General features: G+C 40.0%; 1 protein-coding gene across 1 annotated transcript; it reads left to right on the forward strand.

Annotated features, from left to right (window-relative positions):
* Positions 1-251: 251 nt before the first annotated feature.
* LOC109110363 (cytosolic sulfotransferase 3) lies at positions 252-11306 on the forward strand. The gene is made up of 8 exons (XM_042730350.1): positions 252-405; positions 810-948; positions 7581-7709; positions 8480-8580; positions 8740-8866; positions 10498-10595; positions 10683-10857; positions 10969-11306. The coding sequence occupies exons 1-8, from the start codon at positions 382-384 to the stop codon at positions 11079-11081; spliced, it is 906 nt and encodes a 301-aa protein (XP_042586284.1). The 5' UTR covers positions 252-381; the 3' UTR covers positions 11082-11306.
* The last annotated feature ends 175 nt before the right edge of the window (positions 11307-11481 follow it).

Consider the following 11481-nt stretch of genomic DNA (forward strand, 5'->3'; position numbering starts at 1 on the left):
TAAAGAAAAACACACTGATCCTATAAGATCAACACTAACTTCCTGTAACAACCAAAACTGGTATTTGAGGGGCCCCTCGAGCCCTGGAAAGTGTCTTTTGTAGTACTTTTTGTAAAACTTTAGTGATTGTCATAAAATTGAAATTTTTACATTTACTTTTATGCTTTTAGCAGATGCTTTTGTCCAAAGCGACTTACAAGAGAGGGGGACTCAAATTTCTGTTATTATGACTGTGGAGAAGTGAATAGAGGGAAGTCTGTCTAAACTTACATAACCGGTTGAGTGCAAAGTACAGAGAGAGAGAGGATAAGCATAGCGTGCCAGCATGTTATAAAAATTTTAGAAGAGCAGGATTTACAGGAACAACACTGTTTCAACATAATGGAAATCCCAGACTGGTCTTCAGTGAGTAAATACATTTCTTCTTCAAATATAGATATAGTTAAAGAAACACCTACCCTGATTAATAAATCAAAAGATATTTCATTCACCACTGGGTGTACAACTTTGTATATAAAGATTGGCAAGTTACAAATTATAGACAACATAATGATTTGGAAACAGAAAATCACATGATTGCAGTTTAAAGATCTTATATAAAGTACTGTACTTACAGTACTTTAAAGTAAGTTTTAGTCTCTCCATTATTCAGCATTAGAAATATGAGTATTATGGAATACATTTTCAATATAATACTCTTTATAAAAGTTATGACAAAAGGCATGATTTTTTTTCTCTGATTCTCTAATGATCATTTAGTGATGCTTCAGCATTAAACACTTTAAATAAAACACTTTTCAATGATACAGATGAAACTACCTAGCCGACCTGAGCTGTTTGATTTTGAGGGTGTTTCAATGGTCCACTACTTCACTGATAACTGGGAAAAGGTGAAAAATTTTCAAGCAAGACCTGATGACATTCTTATTGCTACTTACCCCAAAGCAGGTAAGAGCACTGCATGGAATTTTACAGGCAAACAGTGTTACCACTAGGGTTCAGCTAGGGTTCAACAGTTTGGGAAAGACAAATTAAATTGATCAAAAGGGACATTAAAGTCATAATGTTACAAAAAGTCTCTATTTTTAATGCTGTTATTTTGTACTCTCTGTTCATCAAAGAATCCTGAAAAAAGTTTCACAGTTTTCACAGAAATATTAGGCCAATGCAAACACTTTCAACTGTGATTAAAAAAAATATATAATAATAATAATAAATAAATAAATTATAATAATAATAATGATGCTTACTACATTTAAATCAGCACATTCGAATGATGATTTCACTAGAGTGTGAAGTTATGGCTGCCAAAAAAAAAGAATATATTTGCCATCGAAGGTATATACCATTTTTGTAGCAGCTAGGGTTAAAATAACTGTTGCCCAACTTATAAAAGCCATACATATACATACAATATATACATACATATTTAAACCTATTTAAACTCTCTCTCTCTCTCTCTCTCTCTCTCTCTCTCTCACTCTCTCTTCATGTCTTTTTGTGTGTATATAGCATGTTTCTTGCTAACTCTTTTTACTTAAATTACTTTACTATTCTTATTATTATACAGTGGGGCTGGAAAGTTTGTGAACACTAAATAGGAGTATTTCTTATGTCAGAAAGCTGTGGTTTAGGAGAAGAAGGGGGAGGACTGATTCAGAGGAGTCATAGTCATCAGGCATTGTGCAAAGGATGGGGGTGGGGGAAAGTGTATAGCTGATTTTGTGGACATTTAGCCTACATTGAGCGATCACTGCGCAACCAGGATGAGGAACAGAACCCTCTAGAATAGATGTAGTGCACCTTGGCGTATGAACAATGAAAATAAAATTAACCTGGCTATTAAGTTCCAGAAAATGCTCTTTTAAACTGCCTATTGCAAAGTTCTGAAAGATTTCAAAGTACAATGACATATTGTAGAATGCTGTCGGGTGATCATGTGATTGCCCTGATTGTATTCACCTGAAAAATGGGCTAAATATGGGATTGTCCATGGGTTCCATAATGGTCACATGTTAAAGGGATACTCCACCCCAAAATGAAAATTTTGTCATTAATCACTTACTCCCATGTCTTTCCAAACCCGTAAAAGCTTTGTTTGTCTTCGGAACACAATTTAAGATATTTTGGATGAAAACCGGGAGGCCTGTGACTATCCCATAGACTGCTAAGTAAATAACAGTGTCAAGGTCCATAAAAGGTATGAAAGTCGTTGCCAGAATACTCCATCTGCTATCAGACGTGCAATCTGGGTTATATGAAGTGACGGGAACAGTTTTTGTAAGCAAAGAAAACAAAAATAACAACTTTATTCAACAATTATTTTGTCAACAGTCTCCTCTGCAGCATACAGTGATATGAAGAGACACAGACTGTTCAAATGTTCAAAGCTAATTAAATTTAAATCGATTTGAGAGGAGGGATACGCCTTTTCTGATCCTTTATATAAGACATAAGTATATAAGTAAACATTTGATTGGACTGAAAACCAAAACTGGAAAGCTTTGTGCATGTGCAGTGATATAGAAATGACATAATGTATGATGCACAGAACAAACTGATGTTGTTGTATTATTATCTTAAGAATATAATAAATGACTGCTGTGTTAATCTAAAATTCTTATTACACTCATAGTTTGCGAAGTGGTTCAGGATGAGGTTGTCCCACAAGTGCTTGTTTCAGCCACAGCAAGGGGTGTTTGTACTGCTTGATAAATACACTTAACAAAATTATAAACGCAACACTTTTGTTTTTGCCCCCATTTTTCATGAGCTGAGCTCAAAGATCTAAGACCTTTTCTATGTACACAAAAGGGCCTATTTCTCTCGAATATTGTTTACAAATCTGTCTAAATCTGTGTTAGTGAGCACTTCTCCTTTGCCGAGATAATCCATCGACCTCAGGTGTGGCATATCAAGATGCTGATTAGACAGCATGATTATTGCACAGGTGTGGCATAGGCTGGCCTCAATAAAAGGCCAATCTAAAATGTGCAGTTTTATCACACAGCACAATGCCACAGATGTTGCAAGTTTTGAGGGAGCATGCTGACTGCAGGAATGTCCACCAGAGCTGTTGCCCATGAATTGAATGTTCATTTCTCTACCATAAGCCATCTCCAAAGGCGTTTCAGAGAATTTGGCAGTGCATCCAACCAGCCTCACAACTGCAGACCATGTCTAATCACACCAGCCCAGGACCTCCACAACCAGCATCTTCACCTCCAAGATCGTCTGAGACCAGCCACCCGGATAGCTACTGCAACAATCGGTTTGCATAACCAAAGAATTTCTGCACAAACTGTCAGAAACCATCTCAGGGAAGCTCATCTGCATGCTCGTCGTCCTCATCGGGGTCTCAACCTGACTGCAGTTCGTCGTCGTAACCGACTTGAGTGGGCAAATACATTCGATGGCATCTGGCACTTTGGAGAGGTGTTCTCTTCACGGATGAATCCCGATTTTCACTGTACAGGGCAGATGGCAGATAGTGTGTATGGCGTCATGTGGTTGAGTGGTTTGTTGATGTCAACACTGTGGATCGAGTGGCCCATGGTGGCGGTGGGGTTATGGTATGGGCAGGTGTATGTTATGGACAACGAACACAAGTGCATTTTATTGATGCCATTTTGAATGCACATAGATACCGTGATGAGATCCTGAGGCCCATTGTTATGCCATTCATCCACGACCATCACCTCATGTTGCATGATAATGCACGTCCCATGTTGCAAGAATCTGTACACAATTCCTGGAAGCTGAAAACATCCCAGTTCTTGCATGGCCAGCATACTCACCAGATATGTCACCCATTGAGCATGTTTGGGATGCTCTGGATCGGCGTATATGACAGCGTGTTCCAATTCCTGCAAATAATCGGACCGAAAACCAGTCAGTACCTGGTGTGACCACCATTTGCCTCATGCAGTGCAACACATCTCCTTTGCATAGAGTTGATCAGGTTGTTGAATGTGGTCTGTGGAATGTTGGTCCACTAATCTTCAATGGCTGTGCGAAGTTGCCGGATATTGGTACTGGTCCGAAAACCAGTCAGTATCTGGTGTGACCACCATTTGCCTCACGCAGTGCAACACATCTCCTTTGCCCAGAGTTGATCAGGTTGTTGATTGTGGCCTGTGGAATGTTGGTCCACTAATCTTCTGTCACGGTTCAGGGTGCTTCATCAGCTTCCCTGTTGTCTGTGTCCTGTCATTTGCTGCAGCTCGTGACCTGGGCAATCAGCGCTGATAATTCAGCGCTGGTGTGTGCAGATCACGAGCTGATTGTCCTCACCTGTTGCTAGTTCCCATTCTCCCTTTTATTCTCTGCTGTGTCTGTCCCTTGTTGTCAGTAGATTTCGCGTTGTCATTGTGCTGTGTGTCTGTTTCCTCACCTTTACCGCTGTTGTGCTCAGGACGTCTAGACGAGGAGTCTTCTGTTGGCCGTGTGCCCGAGATCCTCTGTCTCGCTTTCCACGTCCCGTTGGGCATTGCACCAGAGGTGGTCTCCACAGCCTGTGTCCGCAGGTGTCTGTACGGACGGCTCTGGAGTTGTTACACCAGGCTTCAGTTTGTGTGTGTGTGTGTGACATTCACACGTTGGATTATTTTGGTATTTTTTTGTTGTACCCAATAAACTGTTGCACGAATCCTCTGCGTTTGAGTTCTCTCTCTTCGCGTTCCTGACAATCTTCAATGGCTGTGAAAAGTTGCTGGATATTGGCAGGAACTGGAACACACTGTCGTATACGCCGATCCAGAGCATCCCAAACATGCTCAATGGGTGACATGTTTGGTGAGTATGCTGGCCATGCAAGAACTGGGATGTTTTCAGCTTCCAGGAATTATGTACAGATTCTTGCAACATGGGGCTATGCATTATCATGCTGCAACATGAGGATAACTATTATGTCTGATTTTTAAAATGAAGAAGGATGGTTAGTGTGTGACAACAGAGGCAAACTGTATATTCCTGCAGTGTACACCTAAAAGATTAAATCTGGTTTGGAGCTTGTGACATAAAAATGCAGATCAATCTAATTACTTTATTTGCCTTATTTCTACTGGCAGCGCCAACACAGATATGAATGTTTGGAGTGATCTTGTCAAAAAACAATGGACTCTTTTCATAGATGTATCATAGCAAGGTAAACACAATTGTAGCTTAAAAATTCCAATTGGTAGATGGAATGTCGATGTTCCAGTTCCAGATGTTGATCGCTGCATCGGAGGGCAAGATCTCTCTCTCCGGCTGCATTTCCCCCTTTAGGTGTGGTAGCGTAGTCCGAGCCTGACCCAGAGATGAAGGCTATGCTTTCCCAGGTCGCCGAGAATGTCGGGCTCATGTGGAATCCTCCACCACATCCCGATCCTTCGAGCCTGTATAAATGGTTTTGTAAATTATAAATGGGTCTGTAAGTATCCTTCAGGCCTAACTGGCAGTGCTTACAGAGCTTGTGGGGAGGCAGCTTCTGCCCTCCACGTCATGTCATTATTGCAGGTCCATCAGGACAAAGCCCTGAGGGACCTACACGAGGGGGTCACAACCTGGCAGTTCTACACGAACTGCATGCTGCTACGGACCTCACGCTTTGAGCGATGAAGGTAACACACAGTCTCTGGGTCATGTGATATCCACGCTAATGGTCCAAGAGCGCCATCCCTGGCTGTATCAGCACAAAAGCAGACTGATGCCCCCACTCCCGCCCAGTAGCAGCAGCCTTCCACCAGGTAGCGTCGTGGAGCCAGTTGCAGGCAGAACACCCAGCCAGTCCAGGCCCCCGCCAAACCCGGCGGGAAGCACAAGTGCAAGAGGCCCTGAGACAGGCAACTCGGAGATGGAGGAGACTGCTCAACGGGAGATGGTGACCACACCACTCCCTCACCTGGAGGAGGGCCAGGTGGATAATCTTTTGTTTCATTCTGTTTTTGTTCCGCCACTGGTCCAGAAGCCAGCAGTACCCAAAACTTTAGTAAAAGAGCAGTTTCCTCAGTCTCTGGGTCTCAAGAGGAGGAGAGTTGTGAACTGTGCATCACGGGACCACTTCCCTCGCCCTCTCTCGCCAGCGAGCAGCAGTGGGTTGTCCAAGCGATCAACCTGCTGTCGCACAGGCCATTTCTGCGATTCCCATTTGAGGGTCGGGCATATCAGTAAAAGGTCCTTCCCTTCTGGCTGTCCCTGTCACCTCGAGTATTCACCATAGTTGTGAAGGCAGTTGTTCACTTGAGGGAACGGGAACAGGAACGGGAACGGGAACGGGGGGGCATCCTCAACATCCTTACACAGTCTCACAATCAGTTGTGCGCACACAAGGACCTGGTGCTCAGACACCTCAGCCAGTTGGGTCTTCGGGTCTACCAGGAAAAGAGCAAACTCATGCCAGCGCAGAGGATCTCTTTTCTTGGCATGGAGTTGGATTCGGTCAGCCAGACAGCACGCCTGAAAGACTGAAAAAATGTTCTCTTACCTGATATCAGCAATCTGTTTGCACGACCTTCCTCTGTGTTCACATTCCAGCTTTTGTTCTCTGCATGTCACAACATGAGTCATATAGACATTAACTATGTGGGTACTTCCTTGGCCCCATGAAGGCAGCCTGTATGGGACTGATTGTGTTTGCCCATGCCTAAACCATATGGTTTATCAAACCGGGCACCATATGTGTTTCCCATTCAGAACCCATATAGACATTAACTATGTGGGTACTACTTTGGCCTTATGTAGGCAGCTTATATGGGACTGATTGTGTTTTCCCTTGTCAGACCCATATGTCGACGCTCTTCAAGCAAAGTGTTTTAACTTTTTCCTGTGTTTGTGGATGTGGATGAAAGAATGAATTGGGTGGGTGTGTGAGGTGTGATTGGTGCAAGAGTGGAGTCGGGGAGTATAGCGAATGGAGCAAAATGCCTTAATTGTGTGCAGTGTAGGCTGATGTGCCATTTTCAACAGGGAGCACCACTGTATTAATGTACTGAATTTGAAGATTCAATGTGTGTGTGTGTAAAATAATTAACTTGGGGGACTGCGTTCTGCCGTGTTCTTTTCTTTCGTCCTCATACTCGCGCCTTTTCAGGAGTTTAATTTATTCCATTTGCAATAAAGGAAGTGTTTTCTCTCTGGTGCAATGACTGGTTGTTGAGTTTTATTTTGACAGACATAGATTTCAACAAGGTTTATTATAATATTATGTCTCAAAAGATTAGATTTTTCATTATATGACCTCTTAAACTTAACCAGTTACTAATAATAGTATGACATTTTAAATGGGGCTTTGGTATGGTAATACTAAATAAGTAATTCTTACATGTTTATGTATAACAAAAATTGTGTGTTATCGTGTATAACCCAAAATTTCAAACTTGCCATTGATTCTTAGTCTTAGATCTGTTACAAGTTACAAATCTTAGACACATATTGTGATGCAGAAAGCACTTCTATTGGAGTAGCAGTACTAATGATATAATTTCTTATAGGCTGGTTCTTTTTTTTCATATCTTGTTTATGTTTTTTACTATCTTGCTATGTTTCTAAGGAAAGAGCCTGAAGTATGTAATATTTTTTACTCTCCACTGATTTTCTAGGTACCACCTGGGTGTCATATATTCTAGACCTTCTATACTTTGGTAACGATGCTCCAGAGCGCCAAACTTCCCAGCCTATCTATATGAGAGTGCCATTCCTGGAGTCATGTTTTAAAGTGATAGCATCAGGTCAGAGACCACAGTATAATAAGATAATTAATTAATGTATTTTCATGTTTTTTGTGTGTTTTTATTTTTTAAATAATTGTTTTATTTTATTTTTAATGTCTTCCACATTCCACATTTTAAAGTCCTGCATGGATACTGTGTTCCACGTTCTGTAATCTATGTATCCAACTGTGATAGATTGATTTAAACTGTATGCTTTGTACTCAGCAAAAGTAAAATGCCACTGCATTTCTTGCAAATCAGAGCCAGTTCTCTGTATTTCTTCAGAGATATGTGAAGCGGACACTGAGGTCCTCTGCTGGCTTTACAGTGCAGGTGCTGCTGCATTTAATGTAAACTAAATATACAAATTTGGAGCAATGATAAAATTTTAACTCATTCAAAATCTAATTGACTAACTGCACAACTTGTTCCACATTCCACATAGTATAGTTCAGCCTCAGTTGTTTCTGGTAAAAACATTCATGTATAATTGTCCATAAACCTGCAGCAGTCCAGCACCTGCCCTACAGTACATTATGGGGACCAAATGTCCCCACAAGGATATAAATACCAGTCACTTTTTTTTCCATAAGGAAAACATCATATTATACATACAAAACATCTTATAAATCATACTAAAAATTTTTGTTTGTTTGTTTGTTTGAAAATCCAAAAATGCAATGTTTTCTGTGAGTGGTAGGTTTAGGGTTTAGGAGATATTAAATACATCTAATATCTGTCCCCGTAAACATAGAAACTTAATTTAGAGCCATATTTCTGACTTTCAGGGACAGAACTGGCTGATAATCTGACCACTTCTCCTCGCCTCATCAAAACTCATTTACCTGTTCAGCTTGTGCCCAAGTCCTTCTGGGAGCAAAACTCAAGGGTAAAGTATATGTGACTTCTTTCACTCTGTGATGTGATGTAGTGGGCAACATGTAATGAATCTCTCATAGGATGATGTCAAACTAATGCTAATAAGCAACTAGTTAATAGTGAGAATTGGTCCCTATACTCATAATATTTCTGTCGACAATTATTTCAGATTGTGTATGTAGCACGGAATGGAAAAGACAATGCAGTTTCCTATTTTCATTTTGATCGAATGAACATGGGAGAACCTGAACCAGGAGACTGGAACACCTTCTTACAGAAATTTATAGAAGGAAAGAGTAAGTAAAATATTTTTTAAAGTAATTAAATTAAATTGTATAATTAAAGAACCATTTTTGATCATATATTTACATATTTTTACAAGTACAATAACAGGTTATAACAACAAAATCATTGGGAGAGTAAAAATATTAAATTATTATTTCCTTTCTCTTTGGAGTGTTACAAGCTCTTGGTGAATAAAGAAGATCTGTGAAATTGCAAAGACTAAAGTCTCAAATCCAAAGAGATATTCTTTATAAAAGTTAACACTCATCCACGCCCCCCTGAAATGGCCCGCTCTAACACGCCCCCACATATCTATGTCAGTATGTCAAGTCAAGTCAAGTCACCTTTATTTATATAGCGCTTTAAACACAAAAAGATTGCGTCAAAGCAACTGAACAACATTAATTAGGAAAACAGTGTGTCAATAATGCAAAATGACAGTTAAAGGCAGTTCATCATTGAATTCAGTGATGTCATCATGCAGCTCAGTTCAGTTTAAATAGTATCTGTGCAATAATTTGCTATCAAGTCAACGATATTGCTTTAAATGAAGTGTCCACAACTAAGCAAGCCAGAAGCGACAGCGGCAAGGAACCAAAACTCCATCAGTGACAGAATGGAGGAAAAACCTTGGGAGAAACCAGGCTCAGTCGGGTGGGGCAGTTCTCCTCTGACCAGACGAAACCAGCACTTTATTTCCAGGCTGCAGCAAAATCAGATTGTGCAGAAGAATCATCTGTTTCCTATGGTCTTGTATGTGGGGAGATCTGCATAACGCTGCCCAGATGTTCACGCAAAGAAAGAAGGCATACCTTTTATTCTCGTTGTAGTATTGTTGTTGCGCCGCCATGTCGTATAGACGCTGTGTGTTTCACTGTGAAAGTGAAACTACTTCCAAAAGAGGATGATATCCGCTTCATCATGCCTGGGGCTGATCCGTGCTGGTCACTGAGGAAATACATCAACTTTGCACTGTGGATCGCTGAATCGGACTCCGTGGACGAAGCGGAGTCCAGCCTGGGGTCATCACACGTGGTTGCTGCAAGCCCAAGGTACGCTCCTTCATAGAATCCGCCTGCCGCACAGTTTTCAAGCCGCCCGCCTCTGCTCACTCAAGCCGTCCTCTGCTCACTCTAGCCCTCTGGGCTCTGCTCACTCAAGACTTGATGCTGTTTTGTTGAGAAAGCGAAACTACTTTGTTTTTGCCTTCCAAAAGAAGACACGACTAGAATTGTTTATATGTTTATATCACATTTATAATGGGTTTTATGTTTATGTCTCGTCGCTCCGGGCGGGCAAGGCATCACAAAATGTTAAGAGGTGTAACATTTCTGTCACACGCTTGAGGCATTCAGCCAATCACAACGTGCTGGATAGCTGGCCAATCACAGCACACCTCGCTTTTCAGAGCGATGAGCGTTGTAAAAATCGACACGTTTCAGAAGGCGGGGCATAGAGGAGAAACAATAATGCATAGTATGTGGAAAATAATGTTTTTTTTTTTTAACCTTAACATAAACATATTTCATTACACCAAATAAACAAAATAATGTTATTTTTAGCAGCATCATATCACCCCTTTAAAGTTCTTTTTTATGTGCAAGAAAGTTAACACTAAAAATTGTTTAAATATTCCCTTTAGAAGTGTTTGGTCCTTGGTACGACCATGTCAGTGGATGGTGGGAGAAAAAACAGACTTATTCTAACTTATTGTACATGTTCTATGAGGATTTGGTTGAAGTAAGTAGTTCTGTTCATAAAGTGACCTTTTAATGAAGCATAAAATTGACATATGTGTTTAATGTGTATTTTCCATGTTTTATTTAGGACACTGGACGTGAGGTGGAACGCTTGTGTTCCTTCTTGGGTTTGTCAACCTCAGTTGAAGAGAGGGAGAAAATAACAAAAGGGGTTCAGTTTGATGCCATGAAACAAAACAAAATGACCAACTATTCTACTATCCCAGTCATGGACTTCAAGATCTCACCCTTCATGAGGAAAGGTTAATAAACAACTCATCTAATTTAGTCCTTCTGAATTCTGTCAAAAAAAAAAAAAAAAAAAAAAAAAACCTTAGGTAAAATAATTGCTTTCATCATCTTTTTGTTCCAAGGTAAAGTTGGAGACTGGAAAAATCATTTCACCGTGGCACAAAATGAACAGTTTGATGAAGTCTACAAACAGAAGATGAAGAACACCACTGTCAAGTTCCGCACTGAGATTTGATTGTTTTTTTTTTTGTTTTGTTTTTTTTTGTTGATTTGTTTGTTTGTTTGTTTGTTTGTTTGTTTAAATATCATTTTTAGTTCTGGGAATGTTTGAGTTCTGGGAATTAACACTGAATAAAAAAAATCAATCTGAATATTAATATTTTATCAAAATATATTCCAGTTATATGTTTCCGTATACCAGTGTAATATGCAATAAAGAAAACTATAAATGCTGCTAAAAGTGGTAAATGTGTTTTTATATAAAAACATTGTGAAAGAGCAGTCTTATTACAAATTTCAAAGACAGTGGTGCTGATTTAGATAATTAAAGCTTCTTGAAATATAATTAAAATAACAGTGTGTAAACTGTCCAATCACAAAGACACTTCTCATATTCAGTACAGTGATAGCTCTTT

This window comes from Cyprinus carpio, chromosome B8 (genome assembly GCF_018340385.1).
Source record: "Cyprinus carpio isolate SPL01 chromosome B8, ASM1834038v1, whole genome shotgun sequence".
In the NCBI taxonomy this organism is placed as follows: domain Eukaryota; kingdom Metazoa; phylum Chordata; class Actinopteri; order Cypriniformes; family Cyprinidae; genus Cyprinus; species Cyprinus carpio.